This window comes from Plectropomus leopardus, chromosome 1 (genome assembly GCF_008729295.1).
Source record: "Plectropomus leopardus isolate mb chromosome 1, YSFRI_Pleo_2.0, whole genome shotgun sequence".
NCBI classification, from domain to species: Eukaryota; Metazoa; Chordata; class Actinopteri; order Perciformes; family Serranidae; genus Plectropomus; species Plectropomus leopardus.
In genome coordinates, this window is record NC_056463.1 from 1,474,676 (window position 1) to 1,502,251 (window position 27,576).

General features: G+C 38.9%; 1 protein-coding gene and 1 pseudogene across 1 annotated transcript; one reads left to right on the forward strand and one right to left on the reverse strand.

The window, feature by feature from the left end:
• Positions 1 to 12,641: 12,641 nt before the first annotated feature.
• Positions 12,642 to 22,501, reverse strand: LOC121945280 (annotated as a pseudogene).
• Positions 22,502 to 23,828: 1,327 nt separating this feature from the next.
• Positions 23,829 to 27,286, forward strand: LOC121942635 (cytochrome b-c1 complex subunit Rieske, mitochondrial). Its single transcript, XM_042485901.1, has 2 exons — positions 23,829 to 24,102; positions 26,184 to 27,286. The coding sequence occupies exons 1-2, from the start codon at positions 23,892 to 23,894 to the stop codon at positions 26,792 to 26,794; spliced, it is 822 nt and encodes a 273-aa protein (XP_042341835.1). The 5' UTR covers positions 23,829 to 23,891; the 3' UTR covers positions 26,795 to 27,286.
• The last annotated feature ends 290 nt before the right edge of the window (positions 27,287 to 27,576 follow it).

Here is a 27,576-nt window from a genome sequence, read left to right on the forward strand (position 1 = left end):
AATGTTGTGCTACTTAGCAAAGTGTGAGCTCAGCAGCAGAAGTTAGCGTTAATCAGGCCAGACGCACCAGCTGACCTCCCCATTCATCTGCCAGCACACCTGCTTCCCAACCATGACAAAAAATACTGAACTATTCCAAGAATATTACCCACAAGCCTCTGCTGTGGGATAGCGTTCCCCAAAAGAGTTTGAAACCTCCTCAGAAAAGAAGAGGAGCTTTTTAAACTGCATCAGTAAATCAGGGCAGTGAGGGCAGAAGAAGGGTTTCGGCAAGAAAAGATTTTTAAAAAATCCATTATTGCATTATTTATTGTGTGTGCATACAATAACAAAACAGAAAACAGGTATTTCATAAAAGGGTTGTTTTTTAATTTAATAGGACAAAACTGAGTGCTCCCCATGTGTTTCATATGATGTGAAATAAAATGTGTAAAATGTGTTTCCCACACTGTCAAAAACTGAAATCTAAGTAAGATGAAATATCTTGTATCAAGGCAATATATGCGTCTTTTTTATCTGACAAGATATTTATTGTCATCAGGCAGTTTTTATGTTTGTGTTTTAGTTCTACGTTATCTTAAAACTTGTTCCTGAGATTTTATTACTGGTTCTGAGTGAGTTAATGCTTGAAACTACAGTTACTTAAGTTATTAAGTTACTAATCAAGACTGAGAGGTACAAAACTACAGAAACCCTAAAAGGACATCTTTCTATACATTTCACATTTTCTCCCTTTTCACGTGATAACAACATATTTCCAGTTGTTTCCTCGAGATTAAGACATTTGTTTTTTCGTGATAATGGCTTGTTTTTTTCGTTATTTCAGGAAAACAAAGCTGGTTTTTTTTGTGATAATGGATTTATCTCATTATCTCGGGAAAATGAGGCCCATTTTGATGAGAAAATTACATAATTTGGTGATTAAGAAAACAAAATATCAGGCTGGTCACTGAAAAGCAATCGGAGGACATGCCATCCTCCACGCTAATGAGGTAAGTTTATAGTCTATTTTGTATTCTATTGTATTCTTGTAGTCTAAAATGTATAGAAGGATGCCCTTTTAGGTCTCCGTACAAAACTGCTTTTTCAAAGTCATGATTTCTTATTTCAAGCATTGTTCCTTCCATTTCTTCACATATTAAAAAGAGACAATGACCTAATAAAATTCAGCGTTTTATTTTCAGTATTACAGAATACAGTAGAGAGCAAAGGCCGTGCTTAACAAAGTCAAACTATAGCTTTAAGAACAGATTTTCTGCTCAGCCTGTCTCATCTTTTTGCAAATTAGTGAGCATCTCATCTAATTTGGAAAATAAAGGTTGCCATAAGACCAGAATGTAAGAAAAAAAATCATAAATGCAACTTTTCTGATTCTGTACAACTAAAAAGGATCTTAATACATTTTGTCTAACAAACTTTTTTAGAAAAAGTCAAAGAAACACAGCTAGTATTATAGAAATCTTCAAATGATTTACTGTATTTGGGAGCACAGTGCAGTCACCAATGCACTGTAATTCTTCCTTCATCGACAGGCTGCAGCGTTTTATATTACAGAGTAACTGACTCACCGGGTCCATGTTTCTGTCTTTTTTTATAGCTCTGGCGGACGGGGTTTGTGTTGCAGCATTTTAATGGCTGCCTCCAACCATCTCACTGACCAGTGCTCTTAAATCCCAAAAGACTGATGCTATTGGTTTTAATGGTACCAGCAGCCATCCTTAGGAGATGATCAGTCACTTTGGAGAATGTTGAAAAATATATATTGTCTGAATAATACATTCCTCATGGCTCGGGCTCAGGCCATTAGCGTAATTAGAAAGTCAGCTTGCATTAAATTGATATGGATGTTTCGCCTGGGGACAGAGGAGGGGAGCGCATGTGTGTACGTGTGTGTCATCGAGCGAATGGGAGTGAGGATGAAATTTGTAGTCAAATTCGGGAACCAGACGAGTCATTAATCACGACAAAACAACAGCACTGCCTCGTGCACGCAGCTGACTGGCAGAAGTTGTTAAGTATGATCTAAAGTCAGAGTCAAAGTCAGTGTGTACACATCGTGATTCATCAACACACGATCAGGCGTCCTCTGTAATTACACATGAAGTCTGTGAAGCATTAATGACGGAGCTGTCTGACTGCACCGCAGCAAACACCCAGGAACAACATGAGATAAGTTTCATTTCATAAATAAAAAAATAATGTTCACATGGAGAATAGCACTTCCTGCAAGCACTAGTGGTATTTTAAGAAAATATTTTGATTGAAATATTAATATACCAATGTAAGAGCAAGTTTATCATATATTTCATACTTTGTAAAAATGTTAATGTTGGTTTATATGGTTTTTATTCAAGTTTTTACAAGAGTTTCTATATATTTGAATGGTGTTTAGCAGTAGACTGAACTAAATGCTCTGCGCACATCTTCACAGAGACATGGTTAACCCCTCACGTCCCGGATCAAGCTGTTGCACTGGATGGGCAGACCTTGTTGGGAGCCGACAGGACACATGACTCTGCTGCAAATTCACAAAATGCACTGCGGGAATTGAATGATAAAATCAGCAGAAACTGGATGGAATTTTTCATAGTAGCTGCTGATTCGAATCAACTCATGCTTCAACTCCAAAGATGTAACAGGATCAAGGACAAATGTAATTTTGTATTTTAAACTTTGTTTAAAAAATGACCAATAAATCTACCTTCTACCTTCTAAATGTATTTTATAATTACACTAAAAAATGATACATGTAGGAACATGTATCATTTTATGCAAACAGAAATAGAACAAGTTGTTAATGGACCAGAGGAGATGTGATGATTGAAGGACTTCTTTAACCTCTTTAAAGTTTTTTCCTCCCTCATGTGAGTACTTGGATTTTACGAAATGAAGCTGAAACACGCATCAAAACAGACATGCTTTGAGACACTATAAATAATGATGTCGCTTCAAACTTTGATAATGCAACTTTGTATGTGCTTTTGGCGTAAGAGAACGACACCAAAAGGCACCTTTCACATGAGTGTAAAAAGGCAGCGTCTGCGGTGAGGGCGGCCAAGTGGTCTTGGTCCACCAGCAGACTGAACCTGTCATATCTGTATGAAACGCAGCAGTTTTTTTTTTTTTAATTAAAGATATTTTTTGGGCGTTTTTGCCTTTAATTGATAACAGCATAAGTGTTAAAAGATTGAGACAGAGAGGGGATGACACATAGCAAAGGGCTGAGGCCGGAGTCGACCCGCGACCGCTGCGGTGAGGACACAAACCCTCTAAACATGAAATATAATCAAATCAAATAATCCCCCCAGCTAATTCTCATTCCATTTCTTTGTTTTTCCCATATTTTTGGAAGAAATCATACCATTTTTCACGGGTTTAAATGCTTCTAAAGGCAGCACAAAAAAACACACAACAAGATGTCACTCCAGGTGTTAAAGGGTTAAGCTTCAGCAATATTTATTTGTAATACTTAATGATTATATGTGCAAACCAACCATCTAATAATCAACAATATGATTAGATGCTGCCCAACACCAGACAAGTAACGAAAGAGAAATAAAGCTGCATATTTGGATTTAAAAAATATGATTTGGTGACTACTCAGATCATTCATTTTCATTCTAATTTCACAAATAATTCTGTAACAAACATCATTTGCAGGCTTGTGTCTGAGTTTTTCTTGTCAGGACAAAGTTACGTGTTTACTGCTGAGCTCCAGCACACAGGATGTTTTTTACCAGCAGCTCTTTCCTGCGGTGGATGCCACAAACACTGCAGCCTATAGGGGCTGCACACTCTAACAAGGTGTGCATGTGCTTTGAGGCTTTCGACTTTTAGTCTGGTGCCTCCCTGGGATCCCATGCATCATTTTACTCCCCCCCCACTGGGTGCACTGGAAGATGTTTTTTAAAATGCTGACACATATTTTACTGTGGAGAGTGCCTTTAAAAGCATCGTCAACTCTGCAGGAAAAAACACCTGCTCCCCGAAGATTTGGAGCAGACTTGTGTCAAAATGTTCTTCCTAAATATTAGAAAGTATGTGTGTGTGTGTGTGTGTGTGTGTGTGTGTGTGTGTGTGTGTGTGTTTGTCAAACCCAGGACCCCAACCCCCGCCGCTCTGTGCAGAGGGCAGAAGGGTCTGTGAGCTCCGGTTTGGGATCCAGTAAAAAAACCTCCTGCACTTAAAAAATTCAGCTCTTAAATGCTGAGAACAGAATCGTCATCTATAAAAGGAAGCACTCTGAGGGGAGTTTGGCTCAAACTGCACACTCACATCCACTCTTGGTAAACTCCATTTTCACTGCTTACTTGCTTGACTGCTCTGCTTATTTTCTGCAGCCCCCAAAAAGTGTTGGTACTCGTGGCTGTTCAACGCAAGTTAAAGGAGTGAATGCAGCACTGAACCGTGAACCGTTAAGACCAAACGCTTAAAGTCTTAAATGTGAATTGATTCCCAGCACACCCTGACACCGAAAGACTCGTGTATAAGCTACATGATAAGAGGGTTTTTTCAAATTTGAGATAGAATTAGACCAAAATAACTTGTATTGGATCTGAATCATGTCCATTAAAGCAAAGGATAGGTACCGAAACTACTACTGGTATTAAATGTTAACGGTTCTGCTATCAATAGAGATTTTAAGAAAACAGATTGCTTGTTTATTTCATGAAATAATCATTATCTTGGGCAGTTTTTATCTTACCAATTCCGTTTCTAAAAAGATTGAAACATTCGTCTGTGATCCACTTTCGCTGTTCAATCCAGGGGAGACTGGACTTTTTTCCATTTTGTTACCGCAGCCACCTCATGTGTGCTCGAGTCTGTTTAAAACAGCGCTCTTGCAGAATGTTAATTTATATACTGTCTGACATAAAGTACACTGCAAAAGTCTGAGGGCAGTAGTCCTCAGTAGTGTCTTTACTTTTTTTTGTGCTTTTGTTTGACTTTTACATGTGACTATTATCATTCTCTGTATTATTATCAATTTTACTAGAACTATTATTACTGTGATTACTGACATTATTTTACTTTCTATCTCACCTGTTTGACAAACAAACAAAAAATGTGGGAATGTAAAAGAAGAATGTGAAAAAAGGTATTAGCTAATGTAAACTTAATTCCTACAATAAAGTATTATTTTAAAGTAGTGATTTTAACAAAATAGGAAATATCAAAAAATGCAAATATTCCAAATTCCAGCTTTAAAAGGTTACAGTTATTTAGTGTGACCTCCCACTCCACTCACCACCGGGCAGAAATATGAGATTTACAATACAAATATTTTGATAAAATGTACGCCAGGTTGAAATCAAGACATGTCCAAAGATAATGGATGTATGTGTTAGACTTTTGCCCAGTACTGTACATACCATAGAAAATAAAATAATGTTAATGCTGTTCTCAATTTTTTACCCCCATTTTTTTTAAACCCCCTGAAAAGAACTGATAACAGTACCGTTCACGTATCGGATCGATAAGCTGTAACAGTAAGAGTAGTAGCGCCGTTAAAATCTTAATGATGACCATCCCAAATTATAGCAGGCTGAAACAGGGACAGGATCAGTGTTTTTTTAAGTAATATTTCTACACTCCACACTGACAAACTGAGCTTTCTGTCTCACACCATCTGCCATGTGTACATGTGGGAGTTTGTGGTCCCATAAGCTGTTACCAGACTGTGAGGAGACTGCAGAGTACAGGCTGAGGCCCAGAGGTAAACTTGACCTATCAGGGCACAGAGAGAGCTCCAAGTCTCCGGACTGTTTACTCTCCTCCGAGGACATTCAGCTCACGTAACACCCGACCAATAACGGGCTGCAAGGGTGGAGGCAGGGCAGCGCTGAGGGGAGGTTTGGACTGAGAAAGTGATGACAGTGATGGTTTGAAGAAAGTCGGAGACAGCTGGAGGACTATAAGTGAGATAATTAGAGAGGGAAGTTGCTTCTGTTCGGCAGCTTTGTGGCGAGTGCTTCACTTGTGTGGAGGTGCATCGTAAAGGTTTTGCTCTGTGTCGATGGTTCAGGAGCTACTTTGTCATGAGGCCAAGTAGCCGAAAATGATGCTGAACATGGTAAGCCAGATATACACTGCGATTTTGAGCTGTCCCAGATAAAACGTGACACTATGATAGATATATGGTGATATTTTTGTTTGTGGCACCTTGTTCTTGGAATCAAAGACAAAAATGTATTGTTAAAAAAAGTTTTTACGTCTGCATGAAGTGGTATATCAGGGGATTTGAAAAAGCCATATTTTGCAAAAACTGCATTGGAAACACTTTTTCGTCTTTTCTAGGTCACATGATGCGATGTCTATGTGCTTGTCAGTAGGAACTGGCTCCCTCATGATGCAGCAGGAGCTACAAGAGCTGTTATTGCATCACATAACTCTGAGAAAGGTGACTAGATCATGCAGAAGTTTTGAATCCACAATTCCTCTGTGAAATTGTGGACTATCAGCTCCCAGAAATCCCTCATACGTGGCCGCTCCCACGTATAAGGGGCTCGCCATTCTATTGTAGCTCGTAAACCAGTCTACGCGACCTTGGATTGGAAATAATGACGGCTAGCGTGGTGGCTGCAATAGACATAAACCTACCGATGATGGGAACATCCAGAACATCACTCAGTGGAAACACATCCATCAGGGATGACCATCGCACTGTGTGACTGCTATTACGACCTACGTCTACTAACCAACCAATAGAAATGCAGCATGAAATGACACCCTGATCAGCTCGACATGCACAAGGTAAATAGTATTCTAATAAATAAAATACATGAACTTCTGTTAAACACATATTAATTACAGGATATCAACCTCTGGTTCCACACATATCTGATTTAAGTCCCACCCCCTTCCAGGTTAAAATCTGCTTATTCTGAGTAAAGAATCAAATACAGATATTTGTGTAGTTGCTCATTTCTACATTTTAACTGACCTACTCATTACTTTTAGCTAGCAACAGTTTTAGATGCAGCATGGTGTGCGCTGTAGTCAATGAGTCACTACAGACGTTATCAGCCTGTCTGCCTAACAAACAAAAACACAACCCCAGACCCTCCAGACACTGTTAATACAAATGTCTAAAAACAGTTTTTAAACTATTTGACTTATGAAAAAAAAGTCCTGATAGCTGCAGTGTAATTATAGTTTCTTTTTCCTCACATAAAAAGTGGCGAATATAAACTTCATCACAACATTAATGTTGGTGCAGTTTGGGTTGCTGTGTAATGACCTAGATATAAAGCAACAAGCTGGAGTCCAATCACTGCCGGAGACATGGGCTGCAGGTTTCTCTGTGTGGAGTTTCTAAATGCTGCTGTTATGTGGTGATGGTGGAAATTCTCAGTATAAATACATCAACGTGGCGCCATTATATAGAAGGTTTTATTGGTATTTAATCATTGTAGCCAAAAAAACAGACAACCAACCAATGTGTACTTTGGTCAACAAATAGTTCACTATCCACAAACATGTTTTTCTTTCTTTGCTTGTTTTGTAATAAAGGATGATTTGCAATAACCTGCTGCCTTAAATATGCACATTTCAAGGTTGTGATTTCCAGAGCTTGCTCATTTCTGAATATATACATTAACGACGTCTGTGACATCCTGTCACAATCTTCACAGCTGTTGCTTTGTGGAAAAGAGCCCTCAGAAAATCCCTTTACATCTTTATCGGTGACCTGTTGCCTTAAATATGCACTTTTCAAGGTGGTGATTTCATTAGTTTGCTCATTTGTGAATAAACTGAAATTAAACCAACACCCGTGTGTCTTCTGTGCATCACAGGCAACATACTGAACCCAACAGATCATACATGTTGCATGATATCTGTAATCTAAAATACATTAAACCTTTATGTTAAGCTCCTCTCAATGCAAATAAAAGAGCAACAGCTTGGTTGTGCTCTTTATAGGAAGGAAATTAAAGGTGTCATTTTTTTCTGTGTCCCCATAGCCATGCAGTGAGATACAAATTCCCTTCCCCTGGAAAAATCTGCAGGCGTATACAGCAAACCATTAAAAACCCATAATCTATAAATCACAGCAGCAATAAAAATTTCCTACCCCTTTGCAGTCATTTTCCTGACCACTCTACTTCCTTCCCTTGGGCACTCTGCACATAGTTTGCAATCCCTGCTGTGGTTCCCCCTCTGACTGCTAACTCAATTCTACATCCCGAGGCTTTTTACGTCTCAGAGGACAGGAAGTGCCTTTGAAGGTGCCCTTGGCTCTCGAGGGAGAAATGTATTATGAGGCAAATCTATAAAGACCGAGAGGATGGAAGAGAGGAAGTCTGCCCGTGGTTCATTTCAGCGAGAGGTGATGGCTGTTAGTGGGACATGCGATCATTTATTCATACTGAACAGTCTCTCAAATCTGTGCCGTTGCTTTGTAAGCATTGCCGTCAAGATGACTGAAATTACAGAGCAGAAAAATTCAGTGTTTTCACTTGCTGTAACTTTGACATTTGCTTAAATAGAGCAGCCTCACTCAGACATAGAAAGAAAACAAAATAAGCTCAAGCAAATGAAAAATTTGAAATCCTGAAAAACTGAGTTTTAAAAAACAATGAAAAACAATTTATATGGAAGCTTTAACTCCTAACATCATAGTTGATATCGATATGGCAATTTTTCTTTAATTTTCAATTTGAGTATCTTAAATGCAGGCTGAAAAAATAGCCTTCATGACATGTGAAGACAAACATGAAAGTAAAGTAGATGTGCATGAGTAGATCAGAATATTGTCATATTTTGACAAATAGCAGAATTTATGTGTGCGTGTAAACATAGTTTTTGTAAAGCAGACTCAAACAGACTTCATACAGGAGAAAAACCTTTTAGTTCCTCAGTTTGTAGCAAATGTTTTTTCCTAATGAAGATGCAAAGAGACACATAAATATTCATACAGGAGATAAACCCATTCATTGCTCTTTCATTTGTCATTTGTTTCACTGTAAAGCAGATGCAAAGACACTTCAATCAAGAAAGAAATGTTTCTGTCATAAAGCAGGGAGACTTTGGACAGGAGAGAAGCTATTTAATTGCTCAGGTTGTGGCAAATGTTTATGTTGTAAAATAGATGCAAAAAGAATACATATAGGAGAAAAGGGCATTGTAGTTGCTCAGTTTGAGTTTTTTAAAGGTGTTTTTTAAAGGTTTACAACCTTTAGTTGTTCAGTTTGTGGGAAATACTTTTATCATAAAGAAGACGCAAAGAGACACAAGGAATCATACAGGAGACAAACCCTTCAGTTTCTCTGTTTGTATTAAAAAAACAGATTTCATACAAAAGACAATACCAATAGTTTTTCATTTTGTAGCAAATGTTGTCAAAAGGAGGTGCAAGGAGACTCGAATTCATACAGGAGAGAAACCCTGTAGTTGCTCAATTTGGGGTGTTTTTTTCATGGAAAAACATAAGACAAGAGATTAAACAAAGTCGAGAAAAACTTTGTTTTGACTGCACTCCTGCTTCGCTTTAGCTCTTTGGTGACTTTTCTCACTTCCGCTTCTCTCCTTGTGCACTGAGCTGAAGTGCTAATTTCATTCACTTAGAGGTCCGCCATGTGCATTTAACATTTTGCAACATTCAGCCAACTGTTGGCTTGGTGTGTCAGGGTCTTAATAAAGCAGATGTTAAAAGACTCCATACAGGAAAGAAACCCCTCATTTGTTCAGTTGGGGTAACTATTGTCATTGTAAAGCAGAGGCAAAGAAACTTCACACAGGAGAGAAGACTTTTAGATGCTCAGTTTGTGGTATATTTTTTATTGCAAAGCAGATGCAAAGAGACACCACACAGGAGAGAGAGAGAGAGAGAAAACTTTGTTGCGCAGGTTGTGGTTTTTGCTGTCATGGTAAAGTAGATGCGAAAAGACTTCATACTTTGTACAGAAACCTTTTAGTTGCTCAGTGAGGGGCAAATGTTTTCGCTGCAAAGCAGATCTAAATAGACACATGAGAAGTCATACAGGAGAGAAACCATTTAGCTTCCCAGTTTGTGGTAAAACATTTGCTCAGAATAGTAACATGAAAAAACACGAGTGTGTAGTTGTATGTGAGTTTTGTGATTAGTGTCCTGTTTATTTTGTTTGCAGCTAATTATCCCTCGATATTATATGCTGGAAGGTTATTTTTTGTGTCCCTCTGTTTTCTCGTGTGTGTCTCAGCAGGTGCTGCCCTTCCTTCCTCCTCACTGTGCAGAGTGTTTACACACACCTGTGCTTCATCTGCTCGTTAGGAGGGTGAGGGTTAAAAGGACTGGAGGAACGAGAAGACAGTGCCAGTTGGCCAGATGACAGCAGAGAGGCTGTGTGTGTTGCTCAAGTATCTACTTATCTGTATTTAAGTGGTGTCTTATGTTGTAGCGTCTTTTTGTGAAACTGAGCTTAGCCTGTTCAAAACAAACAGACAAACTAATAAACCAACAAAAAAACATTATCTGTCCTCACCCAAACTTTACCTAACCTACCATCTGGAGAGTTTTAGGCTCAAGGAGACTTGAAAGGTGAAAACTTCAGTGGCAGTAGCCCTAAAACTCTGCCTAAATCAGAGAATAAAAAAGGCAAAAAAATGAATTAGTGCCTGATGGAAAGACTAACACAGTTCAGTTTCTTTGTGTCACACGTTCACTGTAAAGTTGGATTAGAACAATATTTCCACAATGTGGTTGTTGACCTAAAAGCAGGCATCAACACCTGACAGAAAATATTCAAAAAGTGTGTTGGCAGCAGGGCAGTCTGCAGTGTGTGCAGACGAACCCTCCCAAGCCGCGAGCACCAGGAACTGCCCGACCACATTGTTGATTTTCAGCCAGCTCTGTGTCATTGCAAAGTTTCCGCGTTCAGTGAAAGATCATATCATTTCAAAGCTCTTCTATGTGAATTGAAATGAGCATCCACATATAAATATGATGTATGTAAAATAAATAAAGGATAAAAGAAAAAAAAAAGTGGACTACAGGAGGTCTGAGATGACCCAAAGTGAACAGTTATCAGACATTTTCAAAACAAAAATCACAAAAAAAATTATTTAATTGTTTTGAGTCTGAGAATACCCCAAATACCCCCAAATTTGCAAGAAATGAGTTTAAGTGTGAATAAACAATAAAAGGAAACAAACAAACAAACAAGGTAATGTAAAAAGTGCTCAAAAAGTAAGATTAATTATGTAAATAATTAATACATATATATATGTATATATGTATATATATAAAATGATTTCTTTTTTGTTCTTTTGCTGGATGTTTCTTGGCAGGTGTTCATTGCCTTTTTTATATGTTAAAACTGATTTGGTCAGGGTTCAGAGTTTTAAACTGTTAGGAAAGGCATCTGAATGCAGCACAAGAAAAGTGTTGATCCAGGTCTCAAGGGTTTTTTTAAACCTCATCTTATCAGTTTTTTTCCTGCCTTCTGTTATTTTAGGTCTCTTTTCAAATCATAAGTTGTGTAACTCAAACTAACTCCAGCTGTACTGTAGTTATGAAAGCTGCAGGATGAGGTCATGATCAGAGGCTGAATGTAATTGGTATTATTTTTAGATAAGTGGAAGTCTTCCGGGAGCATATATACATCTGTGTGTGTGTGTGTGTGTGTGCCAGATTGCATACATGTGACTTTATATGTGAACTTGTGTATGGACATTAACCTCTTTGGGGATTTGAACCGACGACAGTTGAGGCAAAGCAGTGGCGGTGTAATCCCTGCGCTCTCAGAGGAGTCCAGCTGTGCCCGAATAATACTTGAGCAGGCAGTTGGACAACTGAAGATGGAGGGTCAGAGGTGACGCTGTCAGCTTTTTAATGTGTGATGAATTGTGTGCAGCAGCTAGTGGGGCTACAAGGACTTAGCCCGTCTTCTAAAAGCCCCGCGGGATTACCTCTTTACAGGATTAGATTTCACTGGCTACCACGGCCAGATGGGGGAAGACAGGAAGTTCACAGCGACTCCCTGCAGATCGCTCCGGGGAGGGTTCCTATATAACAGATGTGTTGGTGCATCCATCACACTCTGCACACAAGTCGTTAAGTACACAATGAAAGCAAAAAATGTAAATAATGACTCATTAAAATGTAAGACAGGAGAAAAATACAACAAGCTAGACTTACAGTCTTTGCTTGTTTACCTCCGTGCACCAGTTAAGTTCAGCTTAACTGTTTAAACTTAAACTTACAGTTTACTCCCACACAGAAGATCTTTACAATCATTACAGTTTCAAGATTTTTGTCACCAATTCAATATCTGACCAAATGTCTCCCCTTCTGTTCATTATATTCTGTTTCATTATATCCTGAGAGGCTTATGTGTGATATTTCAGTGTATAAATGGCCAAACACATGTTGTATGAAATCACTGTGATCCTGACCTTTTGACCTTCATCCACCATATTCTAATCAGTTCATTTTTGATTGCACTCAAACGTTTCTGTTAATTTTGAAGAAAATGCGTCAAGAGGTTCTTGAGATATCACCATGACCTTGACCTTTTAACCACCAGATCATAATCAGTTTATTTTTGAGTCCACTTGAAAGTTTGTATAAGAAATTAACTCAGTGTTTCTTTAGCTGTTGTTATTTTTCACAAGAATGAGATTAATTCAAGGTCACTGTAACCTTGACCTTTGCCCACCAATTTGTTTTTTTTTTTGTCTTTATTGAAACAAGAAACATGCACAAAACACATTAATCTCAAAAAGAGAAGAGATGATTCATACCAGATTTAGCTATTAGCTAGTTTAGCTCTGCAGTCCCTGGGCAGATAACAACAGGAAAAATAACTAGCATGAAATCAATTCATAATTGAGTCCACTTGATAGTTTGTACCACATTTAAAGAATTTCCCCCAAAGTATTCTTAAGATATCGCATTCGCAAGAATGGGAGAGAAAGACAGCACAAAAACATAGTGCTTCTGAACCACAACTATCACTGGTGATAGTGTCTTGATTACTAAGTCTTCAATCAACCAAAAATTTCAGGATTATAAATGGTCTCTCCAACACCAATAAAAACACAAAATACCCATGGTCCAAATACAAAGCAATTAACGAATACACAGATAATGTAACCAGAGCTTTGAATTCCTGTGGTCGTTAACACAAAACATGCATGAATATACCCATAATCCTTTAGTCTCCCATTACAATCACTGCAGCTGAAAGACTGAGTACGAGGTCATCCTGCAGAGTCACTGCAGCAGCATGCTGAGTCCCTGCACAGCGGCACACAGGGCCAGCAGCAGCACTCCTGGTTGGTCTCCTGTCACTATCGCCAGCTCAGACAGCTCTCTCAGAGACTCGTTTGTCGGAGGAGCAGAGGAACACAGCGAGCCCGTGGAGCTCCCCTCCTTCCTGCAGAGGAGCAGGCAGAGACTCGGAGAGATGAGCCTGACCGTGCTCCTTCAGGCTGCTCACCTGCAGGAAAACAAGTCAACAAGTCAAAGAACACAGTGGTGCTTTCTGGGAATTCTTGCCTTCAGATCTGGGATCATGGACACTTTTAGGCTACTTTTCATAGCGATTAGCTGCAGGGTTGTGTGGACAGTGTGGAAGTGCATACTGACTTTTTTTTTTTTTGGTAATTTTTTTAGGTTGGTTTAAAAATCCCTGAGCCTGAGACTCAGGGTGGTCCAGGATTTCCTTATGGAAGTCAATGGGAACAGTCATTTTGGGTCCAATGGCATCACGAGGAGGACCTGGACGATGCAGGTCTGGTGTTTGGCCACTACAGAAATTGGCTTAAATACCAAGCGCACTTCCTGAGGTTGTAAATGTTGTAAATTTAGTTTATACTTTGGAATTTCATGTTTGACTGTTCTTTGAATGTATCTGTTGTCCACTGGCTGTAGTCTCTCAGGTGTGTTCATGTGCAACTTCTTTGGCCGAGGCACATCTTTAGATTAAAGCATCTATTGCAAAAAATTGTTGGCAAATAAACACAAACATAGAGATTATTGATAAATGTACAAATGCAGCATGAATATAATAAATGTATTTACAAAACTAGTATACACACCGCACTTCTCCAGGATTTTTAGATAATCAAAACCAAATAAATAACTAAGACAAAAGAAAAAAACAACGAACTAACTAATCAAAAGTTGACAACGAAACAAAATTTTTAAAAAAAAACAAAACCAAACCCATTCAACCTAGACACCCAGTACAAAAGGTCCTACATTCAGCTGATGGCAAAAATCATCAAATGGCATTATGCTTTTCTCCAAATATTAAATTAAAGGTTACCAAATGCTCATTTCTTCGATCTTTGGTGATGTTTTTTGTATGTCTGGGTCTTTACACAGAGCACTGGTCTTAAAAACCAAACTCACCAGCTGGTTGAGGCCTGTCAGTGTGTCAGGGCAGCACTTGGCTATCAGTGACGGCACGCGGTCTGGCAGCTCTGTGGAAAACACAAACTGTTGGCACATGTGCACAGATTCAGACATGTCCTACTACTGCCAGTTATTTACTTAAAAAGCAGTACAACTGGAGGTCTGTTGATTTTAACACGATTTAAAGGGTCTCCATTAACCATTAAATTGGTAAATGTCGTTTCTTTTTTCTCTTTTTTTAAAATTATTTATTAACTGTTAATTGTCAGGTAATTTCCTTGTACTTTTCAAGAAATCAAGCCTATTTAGTCACTTTTCAAAGGGTTAAAAACAGAGTTGCACTGAGAAAGTTAACAGACAATGTACACGCCACAACCAGTCAGACAGCACATTTGCACATTTACCTGTGAAAACACACAAACTTTGATTTTGTTTATAATCTAACCCTTTCACATCCACACAGACAGCATGCACACAGTCAGAGACACTGTCCAGCTGACTCACTGTCCATGGCGCTGGTCAGCAGGTAAACGGCTTCCACGCCAATGTTATATGAATTCACTCGAAATGGTGTGTACTTGATATCTCCAAGCAGATGAAGAACAGAAGAGATGGACGAGGACTGAGGCCGCTCCACAGGCTCAAAGGCACGCCACTGCTCCAGCTGAGAGGAGACAAAACCACTTTTTTCAATTTTCTAACATGAGCAAACTAAAACTAAATATAACTGAAAATAAAACAATGATTGTTTTCAATTAAAAGTATATTAAAAACAACAAGAGTCTGCAGCTCTGCCAGGCTGTACGCTGACAGGGCGATGCTTTGAGCTAAAAACTAACAACAGCTTACTTGCATGCTGATAAATACATAACATGCTGATGTTAAGCAGGTATAATGTTTTATCATATTCACTGTCTTATGCTGCATTCACATGTAGGGACAGTGTCCTCTGGACAGCAAAGCATAAACAAACCAACAGTCCAATGAAATAGTACGACACAAAAAGGAAAAGTGTATGCAGAGGTTGATTTGGTGATGTTGTATTTTGTTGTACAAAGGGTGGAATAATTTAAAAAGGAGTTTTTAACTGTAATTGTCCAGTAATTGTTCAGATCACCAATGTTTTCTTATTTTGTTGGAGAGCTCTGTAATGTCTGGGTGTATATTCTGTTGCAAAGGTGAGCAAAAAGTTAAAATATTTTCACTTTGGACAGCATGCCATCTACCATTATTGTTGCCAGTAATTTCACCATGTCGCTCTCTGTCCACTAAAATTATATGGTTTTTTTACGTCTATCACCTGATTCCAAATCAACACAGCATTAGTTTGACTTGTCAGCGTGTTAATATTTGCTCATTAGCAGTAAACACAAAGTAGCCGATTTCTGCGGCTGATGGAAATTTCCGTAGTTCTGCAGATATTTAATTATAAACTAAACATGTGTACAAATAGTGAACTGAACTCCTGCATGAAAGTCAGTTGTTTGTGTCCACCGGCCTTATGAACGCATTTGTGGTCTTTATATTATGCTGTAACTGGCAGCATTGTTACCTGATGCTGTCCTTCAGTGTTTCGTGTGCATGTGACTGGTCCCATCCATAGTTTGGTAAAAGTTTAAAGTTTAAACAACAGGGGTGACGGAGGTGTGTGTGTGGAGGTCAAAAGTAAAAATCAGAAATACCATTCGTCTGAGGAGAGCCAGAGCGTGTTTGTCCTCTGAGAGCACGCTGAGCCTCTGGAACAGAGCAGAACGAGTTACTCGTGGAAGATGAGCTAGTTGCTGGAGAAAAAGTTCGGTCCTCCGTAACTCTACAGAAGCAAATACAGTGCTGTTAGTAGTACAACAACAGTAAAACATAGATTTTTGACTCTGAATTGCAGAGAAGATGAAATCTGCAGAAAACACACTCATACCTTTCTGAACCTGCTGCAGGGTCTCAATGGTCTCTTCAGTGTAGTCGTCAGGTTCAAATGATTGTGGAAGCAGGACTGGTTCAGCTGATAGGTTAAACACAGTTAAGACTTGATTACTTTTTCTGAGGAAAATTTGAAGTTGAAACATTTAAAAATACTGATTTTTTTCCTGTGGAGTTGGAAAAGAGATTAAATAGCTGTTGAAATAAAAAGGGCTTAAAGGCTTAAAGTACTTAAAAGTAACACTGCAATTTCAGCAAATTGGCTGAATTTCTTTTAAAGACATAAGAGGGCAAAGAGCAACTTAGCAAATGACCCAAAAATTGCAGGAAAAAAAAGTTTAAAAAAGGACACAAACATATCCTGAAAATTTGCAAAAAGAAAAAAAGAAAATGGAAGTTAAAAAAAAAGGAACTGACATGAAAAAAAGGTGCTGAAAAAATTGTAGTTATGGTATTTATAAATATAGTCAAAGATATTATAATTTCCCCCTTTTTCCCCCCTTGACATATTCCCTTTTTTTTAAAAAAAGAATATGCTTTCTAAATCTAATAATTTACATCTCTTACCAAATGGCATATTGTTTTTTCTATCATCTTTCTGAAATAATTTGAACCAATTCTTCAGTTTTCAAAGGGTTAAATACTTGTGACAGGTATCTGGCAGCAGCTCAAAAGTGATGTCAATCTAGGTTTCAAAGGTTTTTACATGTTTCCTCTGGATGGGCAGGGCCGAGCTGCAGTTCCTCCACTTTACCACCAATGTACTCAATGCAACTCCTGTCAGTAATTTCTGAAAGAATGAAAGAGCAATAAATCAATAACAAACTGTAATCCTATCAATATCCAACAATGACAAATGGCACACACTCACGTTGTGTTTCTTACCAATCGTTTCATCTTTGAATTTGAGTTCATTGAGCTTGTAGGCATAAGTGTGTCCGGCTGGTACAACAAAAGAATTCTTGTCGTTCATCTTGCCCTGATTAAACAATAAATACATCTGGTAAACACACATATTTAACAAGACATCTTTTCATAATGTTTAACCAACTTAACCAGTTTTCCAGTAAACAAGGAGACCAAACCACACATCGTAACTTAGAAACACAAAGCACCCAGAACCTGTCAATTTTAAATGCAAATTGAAATTAAAAAAAAATATCTTATGATAATTATGTTAAGCTGCTATTTTTTGTTGATGCTGTCTGGTTTGCAACCCAATAATTTTTTGTTTTTGGTCTTAGAGGGCCCATTGTAGGATTTACTGGCATCTAGCAATGAGGACTGCCAACACTTTCCAATCCCAAATCGTCACATATTGCTGCTTTGTTCTGTGTCTGTTTGTTACAGATATCCTTCTGCGTCTGCTGTTAACGTTCTGGGATGGCGCTACCGTGATGTCAACAAATGCACATGGTGGGATTAAGCAACAAGGCCACAAATGGTTTGGTTTATGTCAAAAAGGCACATGGTAAAGTGTTGAAAAAAAGAAAAAAGGAAAGAAAAACATCACATTCAGACAGAAAGTGAACACCAGACTCCTACATGAAAGTCCGGCATATCCATCCACCGCCTCTGAAAAAAAAAACTCTCACCCGCCCTGAAAAAAACAGGGGGCGGGTGAGAGTTTTTTTTTTCAGATGATTATACACTCGAGAAAAACTTACTTATTGTATTATGGTCCCCTAAATCCCTGATGCTGAACACTTAAACACTTTCTCTATGAAAAATCATCAATCAATAACTTATTAGCTTACTCAGGCTAGCTCAGCTACCTCGGTCACCACAAAACTCTCTCCTTCCATATTTTACCGACAGGAGGAGGTAGCCAATGTGGCTTAAGTCATGGATGCTCCTCTTCTTAAGTAAGACACAAGACAGCGGCCTTTAAACACACATTCAATAGACTGTGATGTCCCTCCAGGTGTTGGACCTTGAATGACTTCCAGGCCACAGTCTGGAGGACAGATTGCTCTCCTAAACACTTAATCATCATAATTCTGCTCTTTCATATTTGGGTATTATTTAAATATTTGTCTCTCATACTCACCGCCAGAGAGAAACTCAACATTACATTCCAACTCGCTTCACAGGAGCCGTCCGCTCCGGTTCTTCCACGGAGGGCGACATCCTCTGTGTTGAACACAATCTTATCCACAAAACCCAGCACCTCTCCCTTCTTCAGTTCGGGCATGTGGAGGGTGTTTATCTTCCTGCAGGTGAGACATGAAGCAGATGATGAGAAACAACTGAAGTTTTCTTTGGGCTTCCATGTCTTCCGTGAGGGTAAAAGAGCAGATTTACACTGTGATTTTGTCTTTCGTACCTGCATCAACACAGTTCACAAACACGTCATTGTCAAAATGGTCATGATGGTCCTGTGTCCAATATCTGTTCTCATGTTCAACTTGTCAAATTCCACTTCTTTGTCCGTGATTTTAGTGTCAGACTCTGGTGCAAATGCACACCTTCTGCAGCAGTATGATATGTCGCGAGGTAACATGAGCGCATGGCGCCTTTTTGTGGTGGTACAATATTCAACTGGGAGGCGTCAGTTTGAAACGGCAGCAGGAGAAACGTAATATAAGAAGCTGGAAGCTATAGGGTAGGTGGTTTGGGAAGTGGATGGGTCCAACAAACCCTAGACTTTCGCCTGGGTCCGACTGTTTCACACATCCTGTGTGAATGTTGAGCCATGTTTTTCTAAACCTAACCTAACCATGTGCTTTTGATGTGCAAGGAAGTAATGTAAATAGGAGTTGCTTTAAGTTGTATTTTAATTTTTAAAAACTCAGTTTGCTTCTAACAAGCAGACATTGTATATTTCCTGTAAAAACAGATGTGTATTTTGAAATGACACAATGCATTTCACTGGTGTTAACTTCTACACTGCCCCAGAACATCAACAACAGATGCAAGAGGACATATAGGGTGTCATATGCTGACATAAACAGTACTGACCAAGTGAATGTGTTGAAATAGCATCATTCCAATAATGTGTCTGACCACACCTCTTTTTAAAAATCCTACACACCCATGGGTGCAGGAACATTTGCTACTAACACAACGTGGGTGCTGGCTGTAAAAATGACAATTTTCTATGACAATTAATGAAAATAGATAAATAGAGCCACAAGAGAAAGACAGAAGCTTACTGCCCACAATATTTCTCCCTCATCTTGCGAATGTCGGCTGTCTTTGCTTTAATGGTGACGGATGAAACTTCTCGGTGACTCTGTGCTCCTGCACTGACTTTGGCTGAAGCCACGTCAACACCTCCTTGTACGCCGGCGCTCACAGACCTCTGGCCACTGTACTGGTAATCCCTCATGATGGTTGTTTCTGAAAAGAATGACACATACTGTAAGTCCATTGAAAGATGTAGATTGTATTTTATGTGCAAATGTGTACATACCTGTAAAATCAGAGAAGTCAGCGAATGCTGGGACAAGATCTCCAAGACTGAGACTCATCACCTCATAATCATCAGAAAAAAAGCCCTTCTTCTTTTTGACCAGTGTCAGGAGATCCACCTTCTCGTCTAAATTCGGTTGGTAGATGAAAGTTTTTTTTGGTTCCACTTGACTAAGAACCTTGCAAATATGTTGCCCAAACATCTGTGTACAGACACAGTCTTCAGTCAGTAAGTACCAGATTAGAACCTCACTCTCAAGCAACTAGAAAATTTGAAATCTTTAAAGTCTGAGTTTTAAATCTTAATGACAGCAAAAGCAGGGATTCCAGCATTCAGGCCAGCATGGGCTGTTAAAGGTTGAAAGTTGTTAATGCTCAAGACCTTTAACCATTTATCACATCTACACTTAGGACAACCAACAGTTTTTATGACAATGAGACAGAGGCTTATTCATTCACGTCCAAATCTCTTTGGAACAAGGCCCTTCTTTAGCAACACTGTCGCCCTAAATGGTTGATTGCAGAAAGACATACTTTACTTGTTCACTTAAAAATAACCACTGAGTTTGGTGATGTTTGATCTAATGGTCATAGATTCATGGATACATTTTGTGGAAGGACAATGCACTTGTTTGGAACTGGTGGTGCCCCCTGTTGAGCAGCTTCAAAATAATTTTACATAGATACTTCAGATTTGTTAAGGACCATATCCTGCAAGATATGTAATGACTGGACAAACAGTGTCTAATTTATAATCTGATTTGTGTTATACCGTGCACATTTTTTGTTTTTGTTGGGCCTGTGAGTGGTTGATTTGAATGAGAATTTCAGAGCTATATTCTAGTATGTATATAGACAATTTCTGCAAGTTTTGTGATGATTGACGGTTACAAAGAACTTATGCCCATTTTCATGCTGTGCTAAAGTTCATTTGTCATTATGTTGTAATGAAACATTAAAAACCTGATAAACTTAAATCAGGTTGTTGATGAGCTCATACATTTTATGAGTTTGATCTAATAATGATCTGCAGAAAATTTGTTACAAATTGGACATACAGTTGAGGAAGACATGTTAAAAGTGTGTCTTCCCAAAAAATAATTTAACATATTTGTTTAGACTTTACCATTTTACACATACTGCAAGTTTTGTAATGATTGGGGGGAAAATAATCTGATTTATTGTCTTATTTGTGTTATACCATGCCCCTTTGTTTTTTTTGTATTTGTTGCATGCCCAAGTGTTCAGTTTCAATGAAACTTTCAGGGTCTGTTTCAGTTAAATATGTGAACTTTTTTTTGCAAATTTTGTGACAATATGGTTCCAGAGTTAGGTCTGTTTACAACAAACAAAAGGGTTTCAGTCTAATGATTATTAATATGAAACATTCAACCAACCACAATGACTTATAAAAATATGCTTGTGATTTTCAATTACTTAATTTTCCTGTTATGAATCTTAATAGTCTCATCCTTGAGGTTTTTACTACTCTGATCTTGAGCCAAACGCAGACTGATGAAATACCCTCCCTAGAGGCATCGAAGTCAAGCAGATTTCATGTCACACAATGTTGAATTCTTCTATTAAAGCACAGCAGGCTCCTCAGTATTTAGTGACTCATGTGCAGCTGTGTGTGCTGAACACACCTTCCATTTACTTCAAGATCAACTGATAATCACATTTTGGTAGGGAATATAATAAAGGGTAATTACAGACTGCCAAAAGTAACAAAAGATTCCTGAGAACTTGGTATCAAACAAACACAACCCTGATAAAAGTAGCTCAAGTTTCTCAGAGCTACTAGAGGTTTTTGGGCTACCAGGTGCCAAAAATATGACTCATGCCATTGCACAATCCTGTAATATTACATTTATTATTTATTATTATATTTTTCATATTTTGTCACCTAAAAAATAATAAAGACAATACAGTGAGTCCATGTCAGCCACAATAATCTGGAATTAGCACATCAGTGTTATATTCAATATAGCGTCAAGGAAACAGGCTGCACGAAGAGTTAAATTACATTAATTCATGAACTAATTATTGGATTTAGCAGTTTAAAAAAGTGTCTCATTTTACCTGAACATGTCATTTAAGTGAGGTCAGGATTTTCATGTTCTTAATTATTTTACTCAGCAACACATTTTCTTTATAGAAATATAGCTGAGATCTATAACAAGTTCTCACAGTAACATTCGAGGTAGCCTGAAGAGGTTTTCTAGATAAGTGTAAGTAAGTTTTCCAGATAAGTATCCCAAATGCTATAATCTTCCTAGAATCCTACAAATATTTTACACGACTAGAAAAAGTCCTACATTTCTAGAAACATCCTTATATCCTTCAGATGTCCTAAAACTCGAAGAAAGTGCTGAAATCCAAGAAATATCTTAAAACCTAGAAATGTCTTGAAATCTTATAAACGTCTTAAAATCCTAGAAACATTGTAAAATCATAAAAGCGTCCCTAACATGCCCTAACATCCTAAAAATGTCATAAAATCCTAAAAATGTCATAGAATCCTAGAAACATGAATGGGGCTGTTCAGACTGCCCCCTGGCCTGCTGTAATTTTGCAAAAGCTCCCCCAAAAGCAAAGCAAGTTGAGTCTCTCCACTGTAATCATTATCACGAAACTTTTAACCAACAATACAGCTAATAGAAATATTCTGGTAATTTTTTTCACTGACTTTAATCTTCCTTTTGCAAATCTTAAGGGTCTCATCCTTGAATTTTCAGGCTGACGAAATACTCTCCCTGACATGTAGAGAAAAACGTGGAAGGAAAGTGGATTTTATGCCTTACCGTGTTGAATTCTGTGATTGTGCGCCTTCTCAGTGTTGTGTGATTCACATCTGTGGCACCAAACGCTTCGGCCAGTTACTTTTATAGACAGCAAAGTTCAACTGATATCACATTTTGGCAAGGAATACAATAGAGGTGATTACAGACTGCCAGAGAAAACAGAGGAAACAGAGTTCCTATGTATTAGTTACAATACACACACACACACACACACACACACACACAGACACACACACACACACACACAGCATCGATACATGTAGCTTACTTCTTTTGGAGCTACTAAAGCCAACTGCAGAAGGAGCTCTGAAGAAGTGAAACAAACTTTATAGATTTAATTCTTTTACCTGTAATAATGAAAGTGACAGTGACTATCACCCAAAACTAAAGACGCATAGTGGTTTTTAACTGGATGTTTATAGCAGTTGTCTTTGTGCTTAGTAATAAAAACTAAAAATAACTGACTAATAATCCTGAGCTGATGTTAGATTAGGTATTATTGTCCGAGTCTGACCCCGATTGTTGACACAAGATAAGGTCAAAAGCTTTTTATGACAACAAATTGATACCATAATCTTCAGCTATAGTTGATTTCTGTAGTTTTCTTTGTGGTAATTAGTTCATATCTGTGACTGCTTATATAATTATGCAAACTAATTAATTAAAGCAGCGAGAGACAGGTGGTTTTAGGTGCGTCGTTTGGCAAAAATCTCGCCATAAACTTGAGAATATTGTAATACAAGCAGTCTGAGAGAAAACTAGATTTCTGCCCCTCCTCTTGGCTTCGTTTTCAGGCTTTAAAAAATATAGCCTGAGATACAGAGTTTTTCCACTTCGGATTGAGGATGTTTTCATTGGCTGCTTTACAAGTGCAGCTGTGCAGACATGTCCCTTCAGATGGTGAAAGTCTGATATAATGGAGAAGAATCATGCAGAGAAAGTTTTAGCATTGACAACAGCTAACTATACTACAAAGCAACCCAAAAAAAGGAAAATGGACTGATCAAACAGCATCTAAAAGAGTCTGACAATAAACTAAATAAATCATATCTCAGTATCAGTGAAGTGTTAAACAGATGTTCCAGGGACTAAATGATTTGGCAGATTTAGATTTGTGAATATAAAAATTTTGGTTTGTCATAAAATCCAATTACCTAATATTTCCTTCAGAATGAACAAATGCATGTTTGTAAGTCTCAAAAGATTGACGTAATTCTTTTAATTTTATTACTCTCAAATTTCGTTTTTTAAACGTAGTTTAAAAGAATAACAAATAAATCTTCCTCGTACCTTGCACCTTGTAAAAAAAAAAAATCCCATGGATGTATTACGTACGACGTAATGACGCAATTACGTCAGACCGCTCCTTCTCCAGTCAAGTCAACACAAGGTCGTAGCAGCAGCTCACCGCCAACATGATGTCTCTCGCCGCCCGGTCGGGGGCTTTTTCCCCTTACATGCAGGCTACCGCCGTTGCTGTCGCCGGTCCCCTGAAAGCTCTGGTGCCCGGGGTTGTTGTTAAAAGCGAGAAGTTTTTGTTGAACCCGAAAAAACAGTTTCTGTGCCGCGAGTCTCTCAGCGGTCAAAGCCCAAAGACGGGGCCTGCTGTCACCGTTAGCATCAATGGTGAGTTCACTGTTAGCATTAGCCGGCTAAGTCAATGTTATGTTTTACTTTTTGTTTTTTTAAGGTTCGTATCTAAACTTCAGATGCATTGTGCCATGTGTTTGCTGCAAATAGAAGTCCTGTCACATTTGACGCAGTTCAGTAAGACCCAGGGAGTTTGGCTGCACTTAGCTTAGCTAGCGTTAGCAGCTATCAGGTTATTAGCTCCTGTTAGCCTCGGTGGCTAAAGAGCGGCCTACAGCTGAGGTCAGTTTTAAGTATTTACATTATCAAATGACTCTTATTCCGTGTGTTTGGCACTGAGAGCATCTTCTTTGGTCAGAACATGAACTGTGGAGCTTGGACATTTTGCACTCATCGACTTTAATAAATAATAATATCATTAGCCGTTAGAAAGGCATGTTAGCCGTTGTACCGGTGTCCTCACTGTCCCCACGTCACCCCTGTAACATGTTTTGTAATCTGTTACGTTACTTTGTCAAGTAATGGATAAAAGTGGATACTGATTTCATTAATTAAGTAATTTACAGTCACCCCGATCATGCCTGTAACTTTAGCCAGATCAGATCTGACTGGTTTGTGTGGATTTTGGGTGCTCCTCCATATGTCCTGCATCAATTTATTTGTTCCTCTTAACACTGGAGAGCTTTCAGTTACATTAGTTGCATTTTTGAGTTTACTCATCTGTTTGTGCCACTCTTAATTCGTAGCACTTAAAGAGAAAAAGTGTTTCAAAAGTTGTTTAGGTTATTTGCCAGCAGCATTCGCAATATACGCTCATTTGGACGATATCTGATATCGATATAAATCACTTTTCCCCGTTTATGCTTAGTAATCATTAAGGCCCTTCAGTAGTGGTATTAACATCATAGCATGTATACTCTTATTCTGATGAAAATATCAGGAGGAATCAGCATGTTTATACTGATATTTCATTTCAAAGCTAGTTTCTGCTGATATTTATGATGTGCCCATATTATTGTGCATGCTGTAATGTAAAGCTTAACAAGACAACAAGGTGTCCTTAAGGGTGGGTGATATATCAGAAAGACTAGAGTGATTGTGGCTTGTTCCACATGGGATACCAGAAATGATTACACATGAACATTAGGTATAAATTGTCACGTTTTTAAAAGCCACTGGCGTGTGGGTTCCCTCTCCCCTCTCCTGTGGCTCTCTGCCTTTCACAGACACACACACTAAAGAGCAGGGCTTTTGCAGAGCTCCAGACCATACCTATTTAGTCACATTTTGCGACCATGGAGCTCTGATGCGATTTGCAAATAAAATTAATATAAGAACTGGAGAGCTGTTAGTTTGTTTCCAGCTTACATCACATGCTGTGGTAACAGTCTAAATTAATGAATGGTAGTGGCCGTAGTGTGAGCAGGTGAGGTGTGTGTTTGTATTTGTAGAGCTCTGATCGATAGTGATATTTAATAAATATGAAAATTAAGTTGCTCTTCTAGTGTACTGCTCCCAGAAGATTTACATCTGTCTTACTGACATTACTGTAGGCCTAACCCACATTTATAAACCATGTCTGGAGGACGATCAGCTCAGAACTTGGGCTTTCTGGTAAGCAGGCAATATTACCATGCTGGTTTTGGTCGCTTAATAATGTCAGGTGCAACCTGACCTTGCGCCCTGCAAAGATGGCTCAGAGTGGCACCCAGTGCCTGATCTAAAGCATGTGTCCCAGCTCTTTGCTTGCTGTTCCTTTGGTTGCTGACTGATGCTGTGTGTCTGCTCTTGAATGTAACAATCTTTTGTTCTAACTGTCTCTGTCATCACTCATTTTAAATGTTAGCACAGCTGCTTTGTATTGATTTGGTTTGACAGTTTTATCTCAAAATAAATGAATACAAAGTCCGTAACAAATGAAATGCGTCATTAAAATGTATCTGAAGTCATTTACCAAAAAATACAGCCATAAGAATACAGTGAAATGCAAGCTGCTCCAGCCAGCACAAATAGATTTGCGGACTCTGAGATAAGACAGGCAGCTCGAACATGTGGCGATTTTCGTTCACTCGTGATCTCTGCAGTCTAACTGATGACCTGTTTGTTTTTGTCTGCAGGTGTTGCAGGAGTCCGATTTGCTCACACAGATGTGAGGATACCGGACTTCTCTGACTACAGGCGCCCAGAGGTGCTCGACCCCAGCAAGTCCTCCCAGGACAGCAGCGAATCCAGAAGAACCTTCTCCTACCTGGTCACCGGCGCCACGACTGTGGTGGGCGTCTACGCCGCCAAGACGGTGGTCACTCAGTTTGTTTCTTCCATGAGCGCCTCGGCTGACGTGCTGGCCCTGTCGAAGATCGAAATCAAGCTGAGCGACATCCCCGAGGGCAAGAACATGACCTTCAAGTGGAGAGGCAAGCCGCTGTTTGTCCGTCACCGTACAGAGAAGGAGATCGCCACAGAGGCCAGCGTGAACATCGCAGAGCTGCGTGACCCGGAGCACGACAAGGACAGGGTCAAAGACCCCAGCTGGGTCATCGTCCTTGGGGTGTGCACACATCTGGGTTGCGTGCCCATCGCCAACGCCGGCGACTTTGGAGGCTATTACTGCCCCTGCCACGGCTCGCACTACGACGCCTCAGGCCGCATCAGGAAAGGCCCCGCCCCTCTCAACCTGGAGGTTCCCTACTACGAGTTTCCAGATGACGACACTGTGGTTGTTGGATAAATAACACTCCTCGGACTGAGCTCTGTCACTGTCCTACAGCTTTCACTCTGTCAGAAGCAGAACGGCCGTCTCATCGTAGTGCTGCTTTTGGGGGAATGTTCAGGTGTGATTACGCTGCATTCATATTTTATCGGTCCTGCGAGCCGGGGAAAAGTGTTCACATCATTTACAACTGGCACATGTGGGAATGTTTTGTTCTCTCTCAATCAGAGTTACAAAATTTCCAAACGTGACAGCTGTTGGTGGTCCTCTCTACCTGTTGTATTTAATATAATTGCATAATGAAAGTGAGCTGGAGTTGCTGTATTTTAAAATGTAAATCATTTAGAACATAAAATCTGGGTTATAACCGTGTCCTCTTTTCTCGCCCTTGAATGTGATGTGAACATAAAAAACCTGCTTACCATACTAAGTTATATTCCATCTACTAGTAACGAACAAATGAGTTCAAATCTGGTTAATAAAGATTTCTATTTTATTTGAAAACCTGGATTCAGTGTTAAGCCTTTCTTTGCTTAAAATGAGTCAGTTTAAGTTGTTAAAAATACTTCCTTCCTGGCTGAGCACCTGTTGACGGAAATGAAAATCTGGTGGTTAAAGTCATGTTGATTTGAGGACACAAACTGTTGCAGCAGTTTTGTGCTGCAAAGTCAAATTGGGAAGAGAGCTTTATTTTGCAAAATATCTTGACATAAACGTGAAGGTTTGGCTGGATAACAGAAACGTCTCTGATAGAACTGCTCTGGTGAAACACAACTTATTCTTTTGGGAACTTCCTTTTT

Bases quoted from the DNA above. Each gene is read 5' to 3' on its own strand.
- LOC121942635 (XM_042485901.1), top strand. From the start codon at position 23,892: ATGATGTCTCTCGCCGCCCGGTCGGGGGCTTTTTCCCCTTACATGCAG. The intron at 24,103-26,183 runs GTGAGTTCACTG...TTTTGTCTGCAG, and splicing joins TGTCACCGTTAGCATCAATG to GTGTTGCAGGAGTCCGATTT.